This window comes from Cydia fagiglandana, chromosome Z (assembly GCF_963556715.1).
Source record: "Cydia fagiglandana chromosome Z, ilCydFagi1.1, whole genome shotgun sequence".
NCBI lineage: Eukaryota > Metazoa > Arthropoda > Insecta > Lepidoptera > Tortricidae > Cydia > Cydia fagiglandana.
In genome coordinates this window covers 26,440,897-26,467,927 of record NC_085959.1, presented here as the reverse complement: position 1 = coordinate 26,467,927, position 27,031 = coordinate 26,440,897, and the positions used below count along the sequence as shown (strand labels likewise).

At 34.6% G+C, this 27,031-nt stretch overlaps 2 protein-coding genes across 3 annotated transcripts; one reads left to right on the top strand and one right to left on the bottom strand.

Moving 5' to 3' along the window:
- On the top strand, nt 1–19,478 carry LOC134678095 (gustatory receptor for sugar taste 64a-like). Its single transcript, XM_063536545.1, has 9 exons — nt 1–27; nt 378–555; nt 9,139–9,351; nt 11,336–11,440; nt 11,966–12,162; nt 12,662–12,831; nt 16,369–16,534; nt 19,108–19,197; nt 19,367–19,478. The coding sequence occupies exons 1-9, from the start codon at nt 1–3 to the stop codon at nt 19,418–19,420; spliced, it is 1,200 nt and encodes a 399-aa protein (XP_063392615.1). The 3' UTR covers nt 19,421–19,478.
- On the bottom strand, nt 19,468–27,031 carry LOC134678810 (gustatory receptor for sugar taste 64f-like). 2 transcript variants are annotated; one of them, XM_063537513.1, is made up of 10 exons: nt 26,762–27,031; nt 25,092–25,213; nt 24,794–24,973; nt 23,614–23,762; nt 22,752–22,874; nt 22,522–22,676; nt 21,789–21,839; nt 21,541–21,703; nt 19,679–19,768; nt 19,468–19,605 (listed from the first exon to the last, which is right to left on the bottom strand). In XM_063537513.1, exons 1-10 carry the CDS (start codon nt 26,899–26,901, stop codon nt 19,483–19,485), a joined length of 1,296 nt encoding a protein of 431 aa, XP_063393583.1. In that variant the 5' UTR covers nt 26,902–27,031; the 3' UTR covers nt 19,468–19,482. The 2 variants fall into 2 exon arrangements, with proteins under 2 accessions (XP_063393583.1, XP_063393582.1); XM_063537512.1 differs by lacking the exon at nt 25,092–25,213 and having other exon boundaries at nt 26,762–26,856.

Genomic DNA, 27,031 nt, shown 5'->3' with positions numbered 1-27,031 from the left:
ATGAAGACGAAACAACCGCGTAAAGACGTAAGTTTAAATTTAAGTACCTAAGTTGTATGTTTGACCTGGATTTGCAGGTACAGTTATGTACTGTTGGGTTGGGTACACTACATACAATAGTATGTGTAATTGTGTACGGTTACAAATTATTTTAGTTTAAATTTTAATGCTTACCTAACTATTATGTAAGTGTACCTACGTACATTACCTACATTGTATAAATTCAGTAACCAACCTGCATAGCTGCTTCGAAATTATGTACTTTTCGGTAGGTATAATTATATCATCCAAGTAAATTTGTTATGTCTTCATTAAATAAGCAGTCGGTCAAGATGACATAACATTATAAATCATAAATATTAATTTCATTGTTGTAGGATTTTTTACGCACCATAGCAACAGTATTCAGAGCGGCACGCTGGTTTGGAATTCCTTCGCAGGGAGGAATGACGACAATGTCTGTATCTTTGATCATACTCCTGATGCTTTTGGCGTTAGAAGTGACCGCAATTTGGAAACTCGCAAGGGCTTTTGGTGGGTGGGATGCTGTAAAAGGTATTTTTATTATTTTTCTCATTAACTAAAAAAACACGGATCTTTTAGATACGTTCATAAAAATTAAATACACTCACGGACTAATTTAGATAAGAGGGACGCAAAAAAAGTTATAATAAGTACTAATTTAGAAATTTTGGTGAAAATCCAGTAATCAAATTTAATATTTTTTTGCGATGAGTGTCAAAATCGTACAGGGTCATGGAAGTCGAAAATGCTCCTAGATGTCTATAATCTACCTACATACATTATGGCAACAACTCAACGACGAAATTAAAAGAAGTTCTTCTTTTAATAGGTACAGTGAACATTGTTCGGTAAAACATTTTTTGCTCTTTATTAGTAAGTAAAGTGGTATTCATAGCTACTTTAATTTGGTCACGTTACGCGCAGAGAAGACGACGCCATGGAGAGGCCTGTTTTTGTTCAGGGCAGAGTGGATGGCACAAAACCCAGATTGTGGCCCTCAATGCGATTGACCGATCAAGGTAAAAGGGGGGGGGGGGAATTAAAAAGGGCCGTAGGTACAACGACCTCAATGACCACGACTACTTTGACATGAGTAGGACTGAGAAGAGAGAAGTCAGGGTTTAGTTCTTAATGCAAAGTAAACATGTGCTTGAAGGGTTTTTACTGGTTTTATTTGACGTGCCTTCAGTATAAAACTTGCTAGTAACGATTCCGATTTTTACGTCGCTTGGCCGACGAAGTGATAAACTGATAAACCGTCATTGGGGCTATGAGGTTATTTCCCAAGTCCCAATGTTTGTCAAGCTGTTTTTTAGGATGTAGCTACACTGAGAGAAAAATCATCACCAGGAATTAAAAAACAGTTCTGTACTGGGGAAAAAAAAGAAGTTTTAGTAATAATTATGGACGTTTCACTATTTCTGTAAAGTTTATTTATTTCTACAAACAGCTCAGTAATCCCAAATATAATTTCAACAAACAGACAATAGAAATTGCAAGAATTAATGGAAATTACAAAAGTCAATTTCTTCCTATTAGTTAACTCTCCTTGTCCCCGGATTAAGTTTATTTTTGTAATTCTAAGTGTATTTTTGTTGTATTTTTCTCTCAGTATAAAACGAAATGTTTACAGTTTAGGTTAAGGAAATGATTGTCATCCTGAATTTACCGCGTCACATTTTTCTGGATCTGTTCTTCATAATGCTTCCAGATACAGAGGTCAATGTAAATGACGAAGAAGTGGAACCGGCAAAGTAGGTACCTGATCTACTGCAGAACGTGTGGAGTGCAATTTGTGTTTTTGGGGAATCCTTATTTTAGTCCATGATTTATTTTGTTCAAAATATGGAGCCAATTTATTTATTTTTTTATTATAGAAATGTAATAACATAAAAAGTACTTACTTACTTACTTCGCTGGCTCAGCGACCCGAAGTGGATCTTGGCCTCCGACACTAGATTGCGCCATTCGTTCCTTTCCTGTGCGATCTGACGCCATTCAGCCGCTAACAACATAAAAAACACAAAAAAACATAAAAAGTAGGTAAATATATTTAACGGAATACGTTTGTATTATTCTATTATTTAATTTCGTAGCCAGCATTTGTTAAACCTTTTTATTATTTGTAATAAGAACACTGTCATGGTTTTTTGATACTTGTATTTTGTATATTCAAAGAAGCGCTGGTGGCCTAGCGGTGAGAGCGTGCGACTTGCAATCTGGAGGTCGCGGGTTCAAACCCCGGCTCGTACCAATGAGTTTTTCGGTACTTATGTACGAAATATTATTTCGCTTTTCGGTGAAGGAAAACATCGCGAAGAAACCGGACTAATCCCAATAAGGCCTAGTTTACCCTCTGCGGACCAAGCGGACCCCAGGCTTTCATGAGCCGTGGCGAAATGCCGGGATATAAAACTACCAAACTGCAAGAATGTAGATATAAATTTCCGTTTGAATTGCGCGAAGAAAATGAATTAATAAAGGAAAACGATGAATGGACGTTTAAATCTCCACGCAACGACCCCCTTATTAATTCTCACAGCCGTTTCGTCTGTGAACATTGGCGAGCAAACACAGACATGCAGTGCATTCTGTCAGCAAAGGCAGTATTAAATTATATTGCTAAACACGCGAGTAAATCAGAACCAAAGTCAAAAACTTTCCAAGAATTATATTCCGTGGCATTAGATAATCAAGCTGAAGGTCGCGCAAAAGAAGCGCTCAAAAAAATATTCCTAAAAGTGCTGAACGTGATATTTCAGCTCAGGAAACTTTTCACATCCTGATGGGCTGGCCTCTTTATCACGCAAGCAGATCATTTGTGAAAATAAATGTAGAGAGTGATCGGCTGATTAATAGGCCAGTCATCTTAAGCCTAAAAAGGGGGTCAACCTCGGAATGAGAGATATAAAGCTGGAAACTCGTATACACCTTCGTTATGACGTATTAAAGGTTCTCTGAAAAGTCATGGCATATATCGTGTGCGCGTCGGAAGTTATTCCAGGTCAAAGGTCATGAAAATCGGTTTTTCGCAGATATCAAATTTTCTATAGCTCCAATGTTGTTTACATGTAGGTAAGAATTGTAGGGCATAAAATTTGCGATGAGTCAGGTATCAAACATTTTTTCATGCGATTAGCCATTTTCAAGATATACGGCATAGAAAGCGCAGTGATCTGACATACGTACTATTAGTTGGTTTGATAATGAACGACAAGTTGCATTTTGTGACTATGCGCTGAAACTTGGCACAGATGATTTTTAGCTGGTCTTGAGTAGATTCTGACCGGGAACCATCGAGAGCCACGGCACATTTAGTGGGGGGGGAGGCAGGGTACGTAACCGGAGTTTAGCAATGTTTGTAAATAATCCTTTTATTTACCTATCCCAAGATAGCTCAGCCCAGTTTTGGCTGATTTTTAACCCTTCTTTGCATGGTGATGGAAATTTCCATCATAACATTGTCCTATGAAATAAAGGTGCTTTCGGAGGTGATTGATATTTATTTTTAACACTGTCAACTTTCAACACTAATCCATTTTCTGATTTTTGACATAAATTTACGCAGTATTTTAATTTATAAAAAATACATTTGTTTAAAGACGAAATTTCGGAAAACTTGGAAAAACCTGGAAGTTGATGATTTTTAGTATGTGATTTTGGGCAGATTTTTCAGGGATTGTAATTATTTTATATTTACAAACTATATCATAGGAATATCACAAATAGTGTACCTTCTGATGGCAGTAAAATTTTTCTGATACCCCTTACTAATAGTTATATATTTACAAAAATATGATTTAGCCTATGCAACTTCTGACACTGATTTCGCAGTGAAAATCGATGATGTAATTTTTATTACTATTTTTTCCAGAATCAGTATCTAAACAATTACGTAACACATATATTAATTGCGGGCAAAAATAAAAAATCATGCAAAGAAGGGTTAAGCTAAAAGAAACAAACAAAATTCAAACGATTATATTTTTAGATAACAAAATTATTTATTCATAGTTAAACTAATACATTAAAATATCTCGGCTACTGCATGTATACGCACAAACACACACACTATAATATCTATATTATTTCTTGCAGTGTATTTACAATCGGCAGTAGGAAACCTAATTTCATTATCCTAATAATATCATCGCAGTGCGTTCTGTTAAAATCAATTAAGTTATTTTCCGCCTGAACTACCTATTTCCTCCCATTCCTGGGTAGGGTGAAGATGGTAATGACATACATACACGCGTGCCCGGAGAAATATACACATTCCTTTTAATCAACAATTTAGCCTTTAAAGCGTCAGGAATTGCACGTAATGTCATTAAAGGGCACCCACCAAAGACACAGGCGTTTCTATTTTCCGGCGTCCTCGTTAAATTTGATGAATTTTCAAAATTATCCATTTTGATGACCAGTACAGATTTGATCACAGATGACCAGATGTATTATTGACAGTTAATGATTACTGATTCTTTAAAAAAAATCCAGCTAAGGTAAAAAAAGAGGAATGATAAGTAGCAGTTTGACTGACGTCCTCTCCTCTTTAATCTTATTTCTTCACATACAAAATTAAAGTCAAATAACACGATCAATAGGAAACGTTGGTTAAAAATTAACAAAATACACTTATTAATACATTTCATTCTAATCTAAAAATAACTGAAATTTTAGATTTAGTTATGATATCTCTTTGTATTGAAAATTAAAATAAAAAATCATAAGGAGCAACTATCTCAACGCAGTGTCCCACTGTAATTTGCCCACTTTTTAATTCATTGATTGCAGGTTAATAATTCTTTAAGTTTAGGTTAAGTTTAGTATCATTTTCAACTAAATCAAAGATGTAGACATAGATTTCATCGAAATCGGTTCAGCGTTTATTGATTTCCCATACAATCCTTACCTTTCATTTTAAAGGTTTTTTTTTGGCATAAAAACTATCCTATGTTCTTCCCTGGGACTCAAACGATATCTATACCAAATTTTATCTAAATCGGTTCAGCGGTTATTGAATCCCCATACAAATTTCCTCCTTCCTTTTCACACCCTTAAGGGATGATTATTGAGATTAAAAGTATGCTATGTTATTCCCCGGGACTCAAACTATCTCTGTACCAAATTTTAACTAAATTGGTTCAGCAGTTTATGCGTGAAGAGGAATTAAAAAAAAAGTATTTATTTCATATTTTATGTGTTTTTACTTCGGAATGGTATCATTATGATATCAGAAATGAATTCGGCACCCCCGGTTTATACGAAAACGATACCAAACTTGACCTAGTAGCTTAAATGATACAGATATCAAGCTCAAGTTGAGAGTCCCCCCCCCCCCTAAAAATTTACATCAAAAATCTCGGTGGCTCCACTTCTTGAATCCATCCTGGGTCCTAAGGACCAATCCTGCCAAAGGAAATCTCTTGTTCATGCAACGCCGTATATTAGCTCCAGCGCCATCCGCTACTGGTACTTTTTTCTCACCACGAAATTCGTCACTTATTCCACACCATGTCTTCAATTACAAAAAATAATATGGTATAGGTCCTAGGTAAAGCATGGGTCCGGATCACTCATCGTTTCATAAGAGTATTATTTATTCCTTACTGGATAATACTAGTTAAGAACAATCATACAGGTATCAGTAAAGGTAAAAATCCTATTACTTGGATACCAGTAGGTATCCTATGAGGATCATGTTTTATTTTTATGTAACTGGTTAAAAAACTCCGGTTACATACGCGGCCGAAGGGAAAAAGAAGGAGTTAAAATATACACCACCGTCACAAACCCTCGACAAAACTTAGTAGAAATGTTAAAACGTGAGGCAGGCAGACTTTTTAGGATGTATGGTCATTCTCCTTTTCGTTCTGCCTGCACTCCGGCCAGCACTATAATTACAGAGGATGGGAAAATGTGTAACCAATGTAACAGAACTAACGAAAAATTCTTGTTGTAAATTTTAATTAATTAGGAGTAAAATTCTTGATAAAACCGACAGTAATTCTGCTTAATTGGAAGTATTATAAAACCTAAAGCAATAGCTGTTTCTTAAAATTCGTATGATGTAAGTAGGTAGGTTAAATTCTAAAATGTAATATTTCCAAATTTACTGCTCGTTACAAGCTTGACAGAGCAGCTGCTCTAAAACTCTAGGTACCTGGGTCAAACAGATCACTGTGTTACGTTCTTTCCTGTGGACATACACAAAGTTAAGGGCTATAAAGATTAATTTTCTTATTTAACCCTTATCCACGTAAAAAGGTCCTCCTTTTAATTACAGAACTATGATAAAATCATTACTTACATGCCCACAAGCTGTTAACTATTGCCCACAGGAGAGAAAACTAGCGTGTTCGCGCGAACTGTACATTTTTCTCCCCTGTGGGCAATAGTTAACAGCTTGTGGGCATGTAAGTAATGATTTTATCATAGTTCTGTAAATAAAAGGAGGACCTTTTTACGTGGGTTAGGGTTAAATAAGAAAATTAACCTTTATAGCCCTTAACTTTGTGTATGTCCACAGGAAAGAACGTAACACAGTGATCTGTTTGACCCACCTAAACATTATTAAAGTTATTAAAGTAGTTACCTAAATATGTAAGTGTTATTATTTGTATTATTTGTCTTTTGATAGGCTTGCGTAGGGATATGTGGTATCTGTATTTAACTACGGTCTTTTACTATGGGGCAATTCGGTCGACATTGAAAGAGCGTTCATTCGGCAGAAAAAGTGCATTCGTGCGGTAGCCAACGCTTGGATCACGGACAGCTGTAAACCACTGTTTAAGAAATTTAATGTTTTGCCTTTGCCTTGCATGTACATCAAAAAAGCATGTCTGTTTGTAATAAAGCACCCTGAACTCTTTAAAAAGAGATTTGATGTATTTGCTGGAAATCGGAGAGCGCAATACAAGAACTTATTATATCAGCCTCCTTCACATTCTATTGTAATACCATAGAAATGCAATATCTGTATAGTTATATTCAACAGTCTTCCCGATGAGCTAAAGCAAATTGATAGTGACCAATTTAGCAATAAGATTACAAAATGGCTGTCTGAAAATTGCTTTTATAGTGTAAGGGAATTTTTAGAGCAAAAATTGTTAAAGGAAATAGAATAATATTTTAAGTAGCAGAGATTATGTATATTTCTTGACATTTTACTATTAATTTATTTTCCCAATGACTTTTAAATAAATTATGTACACGATCCATTTTGTAATTTGACATTTCATATAATATTTTAATTTATTGATGTTACTATTTAATTGGACATTTTATTATTTAATACTTATTCAATTTGTTACAAGTGGATGACATTTTTTTAACTATGAATAAGTTACCCACTGTTTTTTATTTTCTAAGTTTTTTCAATATTGTGCTTTTTTATGTTAAAATTATTAAATTGTCAATTATTTGCATGTCGTGTCTTCGACTGAATACTGATACTTAACTACATGTAAAACCTTTGTCATCTTGTACCATACGTATTCTGGGAAATAAAGAAATTCTATTCTATTCTATAGATCTAACATGTAAAGGCCACTAGGAGAGCTTTAATGTCATGTAGGACGCCTGCTGGAACCAGTTCACACGTGCATCAATAGACACCCATGAACCGGTCGCAGCAGGCATTGGGAAAACACTATTGAAGAAAAAGTGAATAGTATAATAGTCGGTCAGAACGCGAACGGTGTATGGATTGAAGTTTGCTTTTAGGAAAGTACGAATGCTAAGTAGGAATAATTTCGTACAATGACCCGCCTGTTCCTGTCTTTATCGCACGCGCGTAAACATATTGCTAGCCCGCTCATAGTAGCGGCGGTTAATGCCACTGTGGGTGTACTTTCGTTTGGGCCAAATACATTTCGCCAAATTTCACTTCCCAACAAACTTATCGCAATAGTTTCATTTCCCAAAGGAACCTTTAGCAAAGTCACACTTCGCATATAATTTATTTGGTCAAATTATCATTTGGCATGATTTTACTTTGTCAAATGTTATTAGGACAAAAACTTATTTAGCAAACGTTTTTTATTGTCTAATATTATATTCCAAAAAGATGTTTGGTCAAAATTGTCACTTTGCAAATTTGACAAATAGGCATCTCTATTTAAATTTGTACTTTTTTTTATGTTAATATCGGTACGTTAAATTCTACGTAATTTGGGTGGGTTGGGTTAGGTTTGAACTGCGATTGTCACAAAACGGAACTGCTATCAGAAAAGTGGGTTAGGTTAGGTTAGAACTGTGACCCTCACAGAATCGAAATGCTATTAGAAAAGTGGGTTAGGTTAGGTTAGAACTGCGATCCTTACAGAAACGAAATACTATGTACCAGAAAAAGGTCATCGAAGTGGATTAATTAATTTAATAGTATAACGAGATGTAAAAAATTTGCATGACATTTTAAACTAAAATGTGGTTTAAATATGGTGGTTATTTACTATTTTTGGGTTACAATGATTACTTTGGTGTTATTTGCTTTAATAGAATAGCAAGATGTAACAAATCTAGTTATCATTTTACATTAAAATGGAGTTTTAATTTTAGTGATCGTTTACTACATATTTTTGGCAGTAAGAATGTTATTTTTTGACGTTACATTTTCTGCAGCCTCCTAAGCTCTTTGTTGGTATGTAAATTGTATGCCATGCAATATTTTGGGACATGTAAGTTATGCTTAATGATACATTTGACTAAATAATATTTGGTAAAATGAAACTTGTCCAAGTAATTATTTGCTAAACAATAACTTGCCAAAAAAGACTATTGCTAACTGAACATTTGCGATAAGTTGTTTTGCCAAACATTTTTTTGGGAAATGATAATTTGGGAAACATAGTTTGGGATGTGATACTTTGGGAAACGTTTTTGGCCCATTCGTTAGTAAACCGCCACTGTGCTATCGTGCCACAGCCCACAGCAATATAACTATGCGCATAATTGCATATGATAGAGATAGGAACATGCGGGTCAATGTACGAAATCCTTTGTGCTTAGCTTCCGTAGGTACTTTATATGAAGGTTCGAAGGAAAGAGATGCAACCCGATCAAATAGGTAAGTATTAGTAAGATCAACGAAACTTAACATGTATTTTTTTACAGGGAGTGTGATCGCACGGTTATCCGGTGCTATATTCTATGGAAATGCTTTATTTTCGCAAATACTAACATGGAAATTCATAACATCTTGGCAAGACTTAAGTTATCATTGGGTGAGAGCTGAAAGAGCATTAGCAGTTCCTTTATCGCAAGATGATGATACCATACGGAAAAAGATGATCATTACAACAAGTGTTGTTTCTGTCTGCGCTTTTGGTAAGTAAAACATTTATATCGAAGTTATTTGTTCCGGATCATATACATAACGCAAACACGTTCGTCTTTAAATTTTCTTGGTCCGACTCTAAATGTTGGCGACTGGCTGGCATGCGACCTCTTTCGTACATTTTTGTAAAATCTTTATAGCTATTTCTTATTCAAATTTTCTTGGTCCGACTCTAAATGTTGGCGACTGGCTGGCATGCGACCTCTTTCGTACATTTTTGTAAAATCTTTATAGCTATTTCTTATTCTTATGTTATTCTTATATTATATGTCAGTCTGCCTATGTCACCGAAAAATATTTAGCTCTATTTTCTTGCTTAATAATTTATTATAAACTTAATAATACATGTTTTTATAATCTCATTCTACTTTATACGGTCCACAGTCCACCGTTAGCTATCACTAACGTTTAAAGTGACTCATCTAGGGCCAATTGCATAACAATTTGTAACTAATAAAATTAGCGAAAGTCTTTCAAATCAAAGGAATTGAAAAGGGACTTCCGCTAATATTATTAGTTCCAAGTTGTTATGCATTCGGCCCTTGATCTGAGATTTTTTAGCACTTGAAGTGTCCTGTCAGTGATGATAGATCGGTCCCAGTAAGCATGTCACGACCATTTCGAGAACTGGCGCAGAGGTGCCCTAATTAATTGGTTCCCCGAGTAAAATTATGCCAATATTCGTTTCGTAGACAACGATTTGCAGACGGGTCATTTGGCAGAGTAAAGTTTGGAAGAGTTACATTACGCAGAATAGTCGTTTGCAAGAGCGAACAATCTAAAGTCCACCAAACGTTAGGCGACTGCAAGTTACTTACATCTACGGTGTGGTAATACAGCACGTCCACGGATGATTTTATTATTTCTTTTGTGGTACATGTTCATGAAAAGAAATGTACTTTTATGTACTTATGTTTTTAAAAAATGTACTCGCACGGTTTTGGCATAGCGACATACAGGTCGTGGTCGTGCTGTGTAGATACTGCCTGGCACGACCACACTATATTATGGTTAATTTAATGGTCAAATGAATACAAAACAAATGTACTCAAACTGTACTATCTACAAGCACATCAAAATATGACAGTGGTACTGCAAAAATCGCTGTAATGGTTAAAAAACCGTGAACCTAAGGGCTGATGTAGACTTTCATTACATTGCGGTTAGTTGTTATGCACAACAATCTTAATGAACAATAAAAGTACGATTTCAAACGCCCAAATCTTTTGTAATTGTGACGTTATCAATAAAAGGGACCTTATTGTCGATGGCGCTTCCACCATTATAACCGATGCTCCGATACGAATACAATGCTGCGCGTCGCAGTGCGGCGTAAACGCCATCGACAATAAGGTCCCTTTACATAGATGATCCCACATTTAGACATCACGCGCGCGCGAACTCTCATGCGATTTTAGTTACATTGCGGACTGTGGATTACGTCCAATTCAACCGACCAATCATAATCCGCAATGGTATGAAATTCGCATGCGAGTTCTCGCATCGTCTAAATGGGGCTTAGTCAGCCCTTAGGTTCACCTTTTTTTAACCATGACAGCGATTTTTGCAGTACCACTGTCACATTTTGATGTGCTTGTAGATAGTACAATTAGAGTACATTTGTTTTGTATTCATTTGACCATTAAATTAACCATAATATAGTGTAGTCGTGCCAGGCAGTAGGTATCTACACAGCACGACCACGACCTGTATGTCGCTATGCCAAAACCGTGCGAGTACATTTTTTTAAAACATATGTACATAAAAGTACATTTCTTTTGATGAATATGTACCGCAAAAGAAATAATAAAATCATCCGTGGACGTGCTGTATAGTACCACACCATCTACGAATTAATCTACATATAAATTTCAACTTGGTCGGCGAAACGATAATCTGCTAAAAATTGGTCTAAGAATCATTAGGTGCCCACACCGACTGACAATCTAAATTAATTAAGTTGTACTTTTCTAGTGGAACACGTGTTAAGTATGATGGCAGCGACAGGTTTTGATTGCTCGCCCGAGGAATATTTTGAACGATACATTTTGAGCTCACATGGATTTTTGCTTAATTCATGTAAGTAGGTATAATCATGATATATTGCAAAAAAAATCGCGGAAACTTCTTAGATCCTCTTCCTTATGTATAGGTCCCATTTTTATCTAAGTCCAGGTCTCACGATGGGAGGCCATGACGAACTAAGGAAACCTCAAAATCATAGAGGCATACATATATAGTGATGTTTGTTTTCATAAACGAATCTACCGTTATTTACCGTTTGATGATTTGTCTCTCTTTCTTCGTTAAGTTTGGCAAGTAAAGATTTTAAGCAATTTTTCAAGCTCCAGTTGTGATAATGTTTCATTACGACTTAAGGGAACTCGTTATAGGTTTTTTAAAAACATACTTATAGTATTTGTATTTGTAATCAAGCATTTGAACTTAAACTGTGCTATTTGGTGAAATGAAACTATGCTTTATTGAAAAGTAGGTATTTGACTAATTTGAACTACTTATTGTAATTTTTAGCCATGCACCTAGTCGTAAATAATATGTATGACATTTCGACGTCTTTTGTAATATTTTTATTTATTGTTCCAGATGAATACAATTTGTTCTTGGGTGTACCCATATTCTTACTCAGTAAACTTGCCACTATCATGTGGAACTTTCAGGATTTGATCATTATTCTTGTTAGCATGGGGTTGACTTCAAAGTATCGCAGATTGAATTGGAAAACGTATTCTACTATAAAAACAGTAAAACGCAACAAATGTAACCAAAGCGTTACAAAGAAGGTACATTTTCATAATTTTATCAAACTCATTATGAATAAAAGATACACCAGGGTTTATAAAATATTAAAGCGAAATTCCTCTCTTTCTAATCTCTCTTTTCGAAAATGCGTCAATTCAAAGTGTTAAATTATTAATAGGTAGGTTCAAAATTCTTATCTAATATTCGTTATACAATGCCCGAAAAAATAAAACTCCAAGATAATTGAATCAAGTAAATTGAAATTTATACAAACATCGTAAAAAAAAAACGTTGCCGTGATGTGCTTCCAATGATTCCTGATTGTTTTATGAGGATTGTGGAACGCGGTAAATAGAGCTGAAAACCTGATGAAAGTTTCATCCAAATCTTGCCACGCTCATGTGAGCCACTATAAAAGAAACCAGAAGTCATTCGTTCCTCTGCGCTTAGAACGTAAAAATTGTTTTTTAATTACATTGATTTCTTTTTCTGAATGGTATTTTTCACACCAAAAATTATTGGGGTATTTGAATGTTCTAGTTTGAAGGTAAATCATTCTCGCAAGTGCAAACGTGGCGCCGGCTTAGGCAGGCGTACGTCCAGCAGGCGGCGCTGGTGCGCAGGGTTGGCGATAAACTCGGCGCTTTGATCCTGCTTTCAAATTTGAACAACTTGTATTTCATTTGCTTGCAACTTTTTCTTGGGATAAAGTGAGTATGCTATTTTTGCTACACACATACACGTTTCCGTATGATCAATAAATAAAATGCCCAATGTATCATTTGTTAAATGTAGGGTGAGTTCTTGAGTTGTTCATCAATTAACCACCCTTTTTTCAAGCGGTCATGACTCGCAAATTTTCAATTAAAATAAATAATTGCGAATATTAATCGATAGACTATTTAATTAGCTACAAATCGGCATTCAAGAACTTTTAATTTTCCTTATTGGTTTTACATTATTGTGCTTTTAGTAAAAACAGGACTTTGGCTAATAGTGTCCACCCTATAGGACAGTATTAACCGGCTGTTCTAGAGTTAACCGAGTTGGACACATATGATCACTAATTTAAATGTATTTAATTATTTATAATTAATAAGCCTCACAAATTTAAGAACGCAGTATTCATTAATTGCAAAGATATATCATAAATGCTAAAAAAAATATTTTTACTCATATATTATCCTCAAAATCAACATTTTGTAACATGGTGGTTAATTAAACAAAAATTTCAAGTTTCTAACATATGATAAGTCGAATTACTATGTAATTATCATGGTAGTAACATCTGTATATTTGTTGTAACTAGATTTCATATTTATTTGTATAAGTTTTGCTATGACTGCAGCTTTTTTTTTCATTATAAACAACATTTATATTCGTTTTAATATGACTAGTCATGGCTTAATGTTCGACATCAGATTTTGGTTAAATGATCGACAGGGGTCTCCCGACGGTGTTCTGTTCATCTGACTTTTAAACTATCAGTTTATGATACATAATACCTACGTCAAAAGAGACTTAAAGAACATATCTAAGCAGTTAAAATTATATTAAGCATTAATTGGGGAGTAGGGCAGGCAAGTGCTTAGGTATCTATAATGCCCTTGGTTGCATCAAGTCAGGGGTGCGAAGCTCCTGACTTCGGCCTAACTCGGCTCCGCTCGGCTCAGCATTGCTCCGAGCAATTTTTAGGGTTGGCACCACTTGACTTCCTTTTGCGTGCACGACCACAGATAAGATAATCACTTAAATTTTGACAACCCTAAATAGCCGAAAGGGATAGTGCCATATATTAGAAAGGGATAGTATGATTCGACCCTGAACCGCTGTCAAACTTCGGTTTTGTAGGAAGCTTCCTTTCTGTACGGTAGTACTATTATTTATTCTGTGATCAAGTGGCAACGTCCCGTTCGCCAGATATTCGCTTGGCTATTTGTGTACTAGTGGCTAACTGATGAACACCCGACCTACTACTTATAGTAAAATAATTCGTTTAACTCACAGTCACAGTGTCACAATCGAAATGAGCACCGAAATAAAACGTGCCGTCCAAAATTATCCCAATCTGTTCGATTTTAACCACTGAAATAGACAACTACTTATTTAATGGCGGAGCAGAGCACACAGAAATTATGATTTATTGTTAATTCTGGAAAGTGTTTATTATAATTTATTGTTAATTCTGGAAAGTGTTTATCTAGACACGCGGCAGCGTGTCAAGCCAAGTTCAAGCAAAGGAACTGGCTAGCCAGCGCCAAGTGTAATATTACACGAACCACTTGGTGCCACTTTTGACCCTTCTATAACTCAAAACATCTTTAACGTAAACACATAAAACTACGTGTGTTTAATTATATCCATAAGGACATCTAGAAGCCCAAATTAGAAGAAGCTAGCTCAAACGGTTATAAAGATATGAAGGTCAAAAAGTCGTAAATTTTAAGACTGACTGACATACCTATAGTACCTAAACCTAACCTACTTCCAGATGACCTAGAAGGATGAAATTTGGAATCCAGCTCAGTTATTGTGTGAAAGCGTAGGAAAAAATCTAAAAATTAAAAAAAGTTATAAAATAGGGGGGGTCCCCATACAAAAAAAACATTTTTTATTGTGACTGACATATAAGTACCTAAACCTAACCTACTTCCAGATGACCTAGAAGGATGAAATTTGGAATCCAGCTCGGTTATTGTGTGTAAGCGTAGGAAAAAATCTAAAAACAAAAAAAAGTTAATAAATAGGGGGGGTTCCCATACAAATTTCTTTTTTATTGTGACTGACATATAGTACCTAAACCTAACCTACTTCCAGATGACCTAGAAGGATGAAATTTGGAATCCAGCTCGGTAATTGTGTGTAAGCGTAGGAAAAAATCTAAAAATAAAAAAAGTTAAAAAATAGGGGGGGTCCCCATACAAAAAACCTGTAATACGCGCTAAACAACCGGCCAACGGTGTGTCGTTGGCGGCGCGCGGCACCACATAATTAATACAAAGAACAGAAGTAAAAAACATGCAGCGGAAACACAAGAAAAAACATTAAATCTCAATACCTGCCTAGTTTTCTTTACAAAAAGTATTGATATCCCATCAAAAACATAAATGTAAAAAAGGAGAGCCAAGTTCAATACAAAAATTATGCTTGGCTGTGGGGTTCGCCGCAAAAAGAATGGAGATTTAAATGAGTGCCAAGTTCTATGCAAAATCCAAATATGTATTTATAGGAACAAAATAACATTATAAACAAGTATTAAACTCTATTTCTTTGCTTTATTGGATACCTATAACAATTGCTGTTATTTAAAAAAAATGTGAGATCTTAAAGTAGGTTAGATTTGGCTTGGCCAGTTTTTATCAGAATTACAAAATATATATGTTGAATAACTTTATAAAATGACTGATGTAATGAAAACTGGCCAAGTCAAATCTAACCTACTTTAAGATCTCACATTTTTTTTAAATAACAGAAATTGTTATAGGTATCCAATAAAGCAAAGAAATAGAGTTTAATACTTGTTTATAATGTTATTTTGTTCCTATAAATACATATTTGGATTTTGCATAGAACTTGGCACTCATTTAAATCTCCATTCTTTTTGCGGCGAACCCCACAGCCAAGCATAATTTTTGTATTGAACTTGGCTCTCCTTTTTTACATTTATGTTTTTGATGGGATTGAAACAACACCAACTGGATCTATCTTTATTTAGCCTACATGGAATTTAAATCAGGCAACAAGGTCCAAATTTCATTACAAATACCTTACAGACAAACATAAAAAGTTAGTCTGTATATTACATATATGCATACATATTATAAACTAAAAATTAACACTATTTAATCGACAAAACGGCGTGGCTCCGTTGAATGATGCAGTATTTTCTAAACAGGTAACTATTTAAAATAGATAATCATATAAAATTGAAAGACTGCGCATTCCACTCCACATCCAGTTTCGAAAACTGGCAACCTTCGTTTCGTATTTGTCTTATATTTTATTCACTGAAATTATCTAGACAATGACTGTTTTCTCAATTCTGTTACGACTCAATATATCCGCGAATGAGAGAAAGGAAACCAAAGGCTTAGGGGAACGAAATGTCGATTTTTGTATTTCACGGTACCGCGCGGTGGACCCCCTGAACTAGTGAACTAAAAGTGAGAATTACTCATTCAACCTTTTAAGAGTGTGTGTTTTTTATTAAAGTAAACCTGTTTGAAATCGTTGTACTATATTTTCAGCAACGAACAAGGACCACCGATAAATAGGATTTACTATATGTTATCTCTGAGTTGGTTAATATCAAGAGCCTGCGGTGTAGTCCTAGCGGCAGCCGATATTCAGATACATTCGCAAAGCGTCTTACCTCTCCTGCAAACAACGTGCCACGGTATTTTCAATGTTGAGGTATGAAAACGAGAAAAATAACTTAGGTTTTATTATGAAATCATTTACCATTGGTATACATATTCATAAAAGATTTTACGAATCATACCATTAACTGACTAAGATATCAATTATTCACGGAATGCATTGATTAGAATATACCCAAATAATGTACTTTTAGTTAGTTAATTTTGCTTAAACCTCAAATAAAATATAAATTGTAAGCGAGACAATGTTAGCAACGTAATAATCTTCCTGACCTGAATCTTTCCATCTTTTTACCTTATAAGTAGGGGCGACGCGCCGTCTACCCATTACATTTCATAAAATTGTCGATTTAGCTTCGTCTCCGCGTACCGTACCTACGCCTCCGTTTGCCCGTGCACGACAAATAATAATTGTAAGTAAGGTAAAGGGCCCCTGTTTCGGCAGGTTAAGGCTCTTGAGAGTGAGTTGAGAGTTTGTGTATTTTTTTAAAATATTACTAAGCATATCATTACCTTGAAAGCTTTTGAATATGTTATATTAGTTCTTTGTTAATAATTTAATGTATAAACTGTAGGGTTTTAGTTGAAACTTTTTTTTATATGAATTTTTTCGTGAACCTCTTATTTGGCTCCCATTTCGTGATACAAATTTAGGTCAGCTCCTAAATTCGTGAATTCGTGTCCCCTGTTTCGGCATAAAGTTTTCTTAGAGTAATTGGTGATAAATTGATAATTTGCTGATAATCATTTTAAATATTTAACGGTCTTACCTACTTACGAATAATTGTAAGGTCAAATAAATAATAATAATAAAAAAAAGGTTAAATTGAGAGCTAGCTTAAAGTTTTTTGTACTCGTCGACTTTAATGGTTGAATTAAGACTTAGGTAAACCATATGGGTACTTTAATACTTAATTAAAAGTCATACTATTTAATTTATTTTATTTTATTTATTTTATTTTATTTTAAATAAAAAAAAAATATATAGAATTTAAAAAAAATAAAAAATAATAAAAAATAATAATTATTTACATAAAATAATTTACTATCTTATACGTTAAAAATAAACATACACAAATATAAATCAAATTTCAATAATAAATAAAATTGTGCTAGTAGTTAATATGAGAATACGTGGAACATACCTTAAAATTTTTAACTCGGGTCACATTCAAACTCGTTTTATGAGAATTCTAGTGAAAAAAACATATACCGAATTTCGCTCATACGAAACTTCATGAAATACATTAATTGTTTTCTAATTTATTTTTTTAATTATCTTTGTTGTTATATTTAAAAACAAGCACTCAAAATGTGTCTAGAAAATCCTTGATTCGTTAGTGGCACGAAATAGGAGACACATGTAAGATAAAATGACCGCTATTTCGTGAGTCGATTTATTGCAATTTTAAGTTATTTCTATGCATATATTCAATCTTTTTTCTTATCAAATCAATTACCAAGGAACCCACAGAAACACTCCCAAAAACTTTTATTCGAATGGGTTTAGCTTTTCCTTCCTATAAGCTTAACAAGTGAGAGCGCGCACCTTACGCCTAAAAAAAGTGCACGCATACAACACAGCTATTCGCGGCCGTCTAACTGTTTCGACCGTCGTATTACTCTTAGTTTAATCACTAAAATATTGGTTATCATTTTATTGAAGAGATTAAATAATACAGATTTTTTTCATATGTATAATTTGAATAAAAGATATTTGAATTCCTTATTATTTGCGCCAGAAAAAAAACTAACGAAATAACGTACTAACACGAACTTGGGGCCGTTTACCTTAATGGGTTTTTCAATTGGCGCGGGTAGATTTTGGCGGCTCATGGCGGCTATTTTGTGTTGGTGGCATCTGTTAAATATTTTGTATTATTTTTCAGTTATTTATCGTATGGAATTACAGTTATTGGATTCAATTCAATTATGAATCTAGAGATTGAGGTTTGCACTCAGGAAGAGGAGGTTCAGTTAGGTACTTACGCTTAATCACTATGGCAAGTTACATGATTAAACAGCAAGTTCAAATGTAAAACTTTGTTACCAAAATGAGTGTTCGTTAGTGCAAATATAGTGCGCATTGCGCCTATTTTACGGTAGACGTGGTTGCGAACATGATCAGTTAGTCTTCCCTTCATAGTAAAAAGACATAGCTAATACTAAGCGCTGTGATGGTACCTACTTTTAGTACTTACTCCGTTATGCGTGTTATCTTGGTACATGAATTACATGATGATGTTGTTCCGACATGCTCTTGGCCGGTTTTCTATTATCTACATATGAAATGATTATCTATTTTGTATGTGCAACAGCACACTGTATTTGTCGAGTGCCTTTATAAAAGGGCTATTTCTCTGAAAACCAAATAAAAAATAAACCCTTTTGAAAAGAGTCTCCTCATTTAGACAGATTGTACGTAGGTAGGTCCCTATTATGTTTTCTCCGTGCGTAAATGGCGAGAGTCGTGAATAGATTTTGAATAGGTACTTACTACCTAAATTAAACGCGATACAATCCGATAAAACTGTTATTCCTTCATTGAAATATTATTTTATTTGGTATTACGAGTAAGTCATTTTCAATAAAGTTTAATAATTTCAGGTTGACAGGCTGAAAACTCAGCTGAAGTTTGATTGGGTGACGTTGCAAGGAATGGGTCTATTTTCCCTAGATAGAACACTATTACTGAAAGTAAGTATTAACTTAAATATGTAGGCTCATTTCTGTCTTACAAATTATCTTTGACATATTCGAAAATTCTACTTATACAAGATTAAAAGCGAATAAAATTTCAATTAATACCAATTATTACCTACTATATAAATATACACCTACTTATAACGAACACCCATCCTTTCAGGTGGCAGCTGCTATTATTAAATACGAATTAATATTAATTCAGTTTGATAATTAGTCAAACAGGAGGATATTATAACTGCAAGTAAGGGAAGAGAAACAAAATTTACTTAAGCATTATTAAACTTTACTATAAGAAGAGTTAATAAATATTGGTATAGTAATGGTAGAAGGTGATGGCGTTGGTGAGACTCCAGTGAACTGCATCAGTACAAGTTCATAAGTCACAATGGTTCCAGCTATCTAAAATAAGACATACTGCTATGAATTTAAAAACATCTAATATATTTTTTAAACATATCGTTCATTTACTTACCGTTAAAACTAATCCACGTTTTACATTGAAAAATTTAAGGCCACTCAAAGCAATCGTATCTCCGTGTATCTGATCCAAAAATCTTTGTACCTGTAAATAAATATCGGTGGCAGGTTGAAGTACTTACTTAACTTTTTTATTACTCGTTGCCATACTTATAGTCTCGTAGGTCTCTCTAAAAACCCTAGTTTAAAATAATCAAACATACATTTGTATGGCAGTCATAATAAGATATAATTTCCAAATGTTAATGAGTGGGCCCCTTAAGCCTAAGATAATTTATATTGTATTGTATTGTAATTTATATTAGGAAATAAATATACTTATCTAATTTTAAATCTAATAGGTCATTTATCATATTAGTAGAACAGTACAAAGTTTCTTCTAACAAACTATGCTATTATTGTCGCCTAGCGGGACAAAATAACAGCAAAAAATAGTAGATCCACCGTATTACCGGTTAATTAATTTATACTTTAGGTACATTGTATGAAACCGACCTGCATTTCATGGCAAAAAAATGGACCGGATAGGTATTGTTTTTGAATAATTATTGTGCATAAAAACAAAATGTTAATACCTAGGTATTATTATTATTATTATATAGCCTAAGTATTTCAATTGCTATGTAGACAGATTACAAAAGATCCTTTATTATTTTGTTAACGTTAGTAGCTATGTTAATTACACACTTTCATTTAGCTTCACTCCGTAAACTTGTATTTTATTGCATCTTAATTTTTTACAACGTTCCCGTGTCTGTTTGAGTTGAAATTTGACGTACCTGCTGCCGTCATTTCGACGACAATGCAATATCATAATATGCTAGATGAGCCTGATCTGATAATTCAGTCGAAAGGTAGCGAATATAACTCTTTATTGCAAAAAACAAACATATTCAGTTTAGGTCTTGATCACTACCTGAATATATATTGCTTCATAGGTGGGTAGTTGTAAATATAGAATGTTGTCTAAATAATGTTTGTAGGGATACCTATAGATTTATTAATATATGGTTAAATTTCATTGTCCCTAATAATAAGTATGAAAATGTGACCATAAATTAAATATTTATTACGTAACTATATTTGTATTCTTTAAGAAAAATCCTGCCACCTCGGAAAGACCATGATGAAAATTTTGTTACTCTTTACCACTCTTGCATATACGAGCGACAAAGAGGTAAATAAACGAATGAATTAAGATATATACGCGGTAGGCCTTCAGTGTAGTTACTGTAGTTACGATATTTCATGAAGCAAACCAGTAAGTAGTCAAAATTGTAAAAAATTGCCTCCATTTCGATTTTCGGAATTTTGGTCCCGATCACAATGAGATGTGAAATTAGAGCCACGTTCAATATTACTCGCCGACAAAAGCATTGAGATCTATATGGGTGCCAAGTACTGTGCTGTGTAGAAAATCCTGAAATTAGAAAGGATTTGAATTGGCAAATTTTACGAACAAAAAAAAAATTTAAAAGTATAAAAATAAGAATATAAATTAAATTAAGGATTTGTCTTGGCTGTGTAGAGGTGTGGAGTTCTGTGCTGTGTAGAACATCCTGAAATTCTAAAAGGATTTGTCTTGGCTAGGTTTTACGTATAGGGTTATACTTGGCACCGATATAGACCTCAATGCTTTTGTCGGCGTTTAATTTTGAGTAGTGTTCGGGGCGAACTACTAGTAATTATTATCGTCTAATTACAGTTCAACTCTGATATTTTCCTGCCTCTCTCCACTCTGATCTTTTTCCTTTCCATATGTGCCTATTTTTCTATGTTTATCAATAAGCAATTAATTAATTAAGTACTTGATCTAATCTAATCTGATTATCATAATACATCATGAAGTAAAATTACCTCTACAGAGTAAGCTGTGGATGGCACAAAGTAGAGTGCGTGCGCGGGTTCCCGACTGGCGGTGTGCACGCGCGAAGCGATAAGCGAGACTGCCAGCGAGCGCGCGATTAAGAACCCGAACGAGTACACGAAATATACCGTTTGCTCATAGCCTTGAAATGGTCTGCAATTTGGAATTGACAAACATTAGTTTTTTATTAACAATAATTGCCGTGGAAAGATAATCTGATATATGGACGTCATTTTACCTTTCATCCGGCTCTCCTAGCCTACATGAAGGATTTCTTCTTATTCCCTCCCTGTGGTTAAATAGAAATTGTCATTACATTATGATGCATTAAAAACCCAAGAGCTAATATAGGCCGATTAAATGCCACATTATACTTTGCATTGTATGTATAAGGGTCGGCTGGATATTTTATATGATATTAGTGACAAAATACTTATGTTAATTTCGACGAAATTTCTGATGTCCCGTCTATTTCATGAAAAACCATACAATTTTGGAATCTTTTTTGGATTTCGATAATTTCTCCGCTGAAGATTACTATCGGCAAGGCACGGCACGGCTCGGTAACCTCGGCATGCTAAAGGACACCTTGGCAGTCTTCAGGTTGCTTCGGCAGTTTAGGGTGTACCTAAAGACGCCGAGGCAGCCTTCGGGAAGGTTCGGTAATCTTTGAGTAGCTTCGGCAGAGTAGCGTACAGATGCAGTGCATATTCCTTTGCCATCGTGTTTTCTCGGAAACGTTCGTTTTTGTCATGTTACTTCAGTCAACCTCAGTACCTACTTCTTGTTCTGAGACTGACTGAAATAGCATGACACGTTTGTGTTATCTACTTTGTGTTACATTAGACTGTTTTTTAAACATACGGTTAGAACGCTTTCAATAGGCAAAGTATAAGAGACCATTTTAAACATTTTGCTTAATTAATCTGTATGCATTACAAATAGCAGTTTACTATCTAGATGTTCCTTACGCCAGCGTGTGAAGGAGCTGAAGGCAAATGAAAAAAAGATTGTTAGCGAACGATATAAAAATTATGCTTCCTATGACGTCATCGACCCGTCGAACCAATCCCGTAATGCGGCTATAATCCTCACGCAGAGTGCGCCAAAACGAGGAGGGAGCGTGCTGCAAAAAAATGACGTTTTATTTTGTAGGTATCAAATTATTTACTGTGTTGATATGATGATAAACTTCACTTACCTTTCCAAAAACTGATTCGATTCTACGGTTCACTTGTTCGAGTCGAGACGTTAGATAAAAACTAATGCAAATCACAAACACGTCCGAAAAGTTCCAGTTAAAGGTGAATTGGAGGCCGATGATCTGTAAAAGCGTATGCTGTATTATATTTCAAGCGGCAACGTGGGGTCAATAATTGTTTGAAAGCGATCTTAAGCGGTTAAAAGTTCCAAAGAAAAATCTAACTTTACACGTCGAGATAAAAACATCGCATCTTTTCACAATCGGTTGATACGAGTATAAACTCTAATACTTGGTGAAATTAATCGTCTTTAAATAGTTACTTGAGGTAACTATTTCACCTCTCCTGTTCGGAAAGTTCACTTTTCATTTCATACAATAACTAATAATTTTGACAGAAATTTACAGGTTTATTTTCCATATGTTATTAACCTACGTATCAGTTAAATTATTCATTTCAAGTTAAAGGTTTAATTCTCAAAAATGAACGGCAAGGTTGACTTTGTCGGTTTATAATAAGGAGATGAAAAGCATAGTTCGAATAGCCTAAGCTCTTTAGGGCTCATTTATACAGTGATGCGAGAACTCGCATGCGAATTTCATTACATTGCGGTATTTGAATGGGTTAGTTTCAATCCTGAAAAAAAGTGCCTTATGATTATTTCTCACTCCGTTACCATTTCTCATAATGTTTGTATGATGGTAACGGTACGGAAGGGACGACGAATGATTGTAATTTTTGGGCCTCTGTTGATTGAAATTTTTGGAGATTACTCTCATCAGTATCGAAAGAGATGGCGGTTCTGAGAGTAAAAATAACATAAATATTTAAGTACAGTATAAAATAGATTGCTTTATTCACCTGTGTAAAAATTGCTACGTAAGGACTGTATCCTGTATATTGAAAAATCCAAGGACAACTGGCAACTACAAACGTTTCATATACATTCTTTCCTTTCTGGCAATCTATAATACCCGCTATCGATGACATGTCGGATAGAATGTGTTCCACTGCAAACAATTTCATAATATCACGTCATAATCACAAATCTATTACTTATAGGTAAATTTACATATCTTTTCAATAGTTTTGTAAAACGGGGAATCGTGTTATATAATTGCAGTATTATTTTTTCAAATCACTATTGAACATTTCAATTTCATGACACATTTTTGGAAAAATACCTATCTGAGTATTACGAGTAGGTACCTATTACAAATCTGGCACATTACACGACCGTGTGACACTTGATGATAAAGTCTTGATGTATTGAAAACAATCTGAGGATAAAAGTATTTTGTTTGGATATGTACTTAACCAGAAGTAATATACAAAGTAAATTAATATGTCGCAAATTTTACGGTTTAACGCAATATGTGTGAATTACCGTAAAATTAGCATAATTTTAGTATGACTCACGACAGTTTAATTTCGATTAAGTATAGTAATATGTACCTAATTATATACTACTTATACTTTTTATTTTATTTTATATTATATTCGGATTTATTCATATAAGTAGGTACATTGACTTCACCAAACTTACAATAAAAAGTAACCTAAAATTAAAACTACCTATAAAACTAAACCTAAAAAAATACCTAAAAATGTTTATCTAGAGAGGGCCCCTGGGGCATAGTGCCAAGAATGCTGGCAGCTTTTCCTCGCTTATGCATTTATGCATTGAGCGAGGAAGCTGCCAGCTCTTTTGTCCCCAGAGACCTGAACAAGCCGTTTGGACAAATCTGTGAAAAGACTCTGAGCTCCCGGGCCCCACGGACCGAGGGTCTCGACACCGAAAGGAATAAATTTGTAACTATCGTCGAGACCCCCGTATTTACGCCTTGATATTCTTTAATCTTACCAATATCACCAAATAACATATGAATAAGAATCCCCCTATATAGTTTTTAAAAGCTGTACGAGGATAGCCTTAGTAAAAGGAGGTGGTCGAATGTACACATATCGTTAGCTATTTTATCCACAGGAATGGCGCCCGATTTTCTGAAAGTATTGATCCAAACATAAGCATAATACTTACGCAAAGCCATTGTTAGGACTAGTACACATGACACCCTACATTTTTTAATAAGTGTCCGATCAATGCTTGGGTCGGACGCCTCGGTTTTTGATATAAGTTGGCAGAGCCTTGGCCATCTTGTTGCAACGCGCAGAAATAATATAGTCGTTATGCAGTTGGTGACGTAGAATACTAACGCCGCTGTGAATCAAAATTGATTAAGTACAATGTAATTTGAACTACCGTTTAAGGTAGTTAATTTTAATTGTGTTATGATAATATCTACAGATTTTATAAAATGTAATAGAGTTTAGCTTACAATTTGCAGAGAGATTAGGGTTTGAATCTGTAAATAACTTCAGTAAACAAAAAGACACAACAGTACATTGCCCGATGATTGACAAAAGGCTGTAGACAAATCTGTAAGATTGTATTTGAAATCTGAAACAATAACCAATTTATCATTTGGTTAATTATCTGAAAGTGTCAAGAGTCTTGTTTCAGGACTAGTGCCATAAAACTATGAATTACAATATGCAACACTGGCTTCACGGTTACAACAATTCCTCTTCAAACTGGTCGTGGTTGCATTTTCCTGTTTCTTTAGGAAGCTACTTTGCCACCCGCACCCTCCAACTGATAGGATGGTCCAGTATTTACTGACTACAAATATGGCCATACTGGTCATGCATCTTTGTATCATTTACCTTGTTAAATTGTGTATAAATACCTAACCTTTATTATCCTAGGTAGTCTGACCTCCTTGTCGGGTTTTCAAATATACACGGCAAAGCGATAAAAAAGAAAATGTCACATGTCATATAATACATAAAAAAATAAAAATCGCTACGATATTGTGTACAGAAGAATATTAAGAATAATATAAACCAAAAGGGATCCCTATAATTCGTACAGTCAACCATAATAAAGTGCCGCCGTTCAGTGGAGACTCTATAAGGAGTACTATCAGAACCAGGCAGAAGGGGCACCTTTGTAGACAATGAAGACACTCTGACGTACTAACTATATCTATATTAGGATTAAGTATCGAATTTGCAGAAATAAACCTAATTTTAGCAAAATCAAACATTAAGTAGGTACCTACATTCTCAAGTACTGAACTCTCATACAATGCCCTTAAAGTATGACGAAACTTTCCCTTGCCATAAATCTAATAACTTTTTATGCTACATTGTTAGGTTACATCGCTAGAGCAGTTGGTTTTTTTACTAAACATAGTTCTTGCCTCGAATTCCATAACGTTAGACGAGAACATCCGACCAAAAATACATGTTAACATAACTGTAATACCTAATAAGACATGGGCCGAACAAGGAGCTTACCGCGTGAATACGAATATTCGGCCGAATGTTTGGTCCAGATCTTACCGAACCGAATATTCGGTCGAATTGTTCTGTTCATCTATAAAATTATAACCATTCAAAAACCATTCAAATATCTACATTAGCTTCTAACATAAACCGCGTCTCAGGCTATCCCCTAGCAATAAACAGGTTTAGCTTAGAAATGGATTCAACGTGTCTAATCGTGTCCATTAATTACAACGGCGGGAAAACGTAACCTGGAAGAGTAGGTACTTGTTAAGTTCTCGACGAGCTTACATTTTAGTGTTGCAACAATACAAACAATATAATAAAAAATATTTGAATAATTCGGCCGAACACGTAAAACAGAAATCGTTTCAAATATGCGACTATCGATAATTGCTGAAATGAAGTCAGGTCGGATAAAATTGGCATAAATACCGTCTTTTAAGAGTAGTTATGAAACAAAAGTTCACTTATGCATAACAGGTACAAAGACTGTTAAATGAAAAAGAAAAAAACAATAGCCTAGGCCTAGACAGCTCACATAGTTTATGATATATTTTGTGTTGGCTCTCCTGAAAAGTTGTTTTTTTTTCACATCTAACCCCTTATGGAACACGAGGCGAGAGTTAATATTGAACGAAAAACTGAGGTAACGTACCTTAATTTGGTCGCGTCGATTTCTGAGACACCAGTCACAGGGTTTAATCCAAAGAATTGACCTATAACGATAGTGAGCTTCATGGCTTCCTGAAATGTAGCCTGGTAGCCATTGTAATCGGCCGTTAGCAAAGGGGTCATGAAAATTTCGGGTTGTAATTTTAAATTATCTGGAAAACAAGAAGAAGTTTGATACGACAGTTGCGGCTTCAAATAATATTTTAAATAACTCACAGATACTTGCAATGCTTTAAAGCTCCAGTTTTGTCGT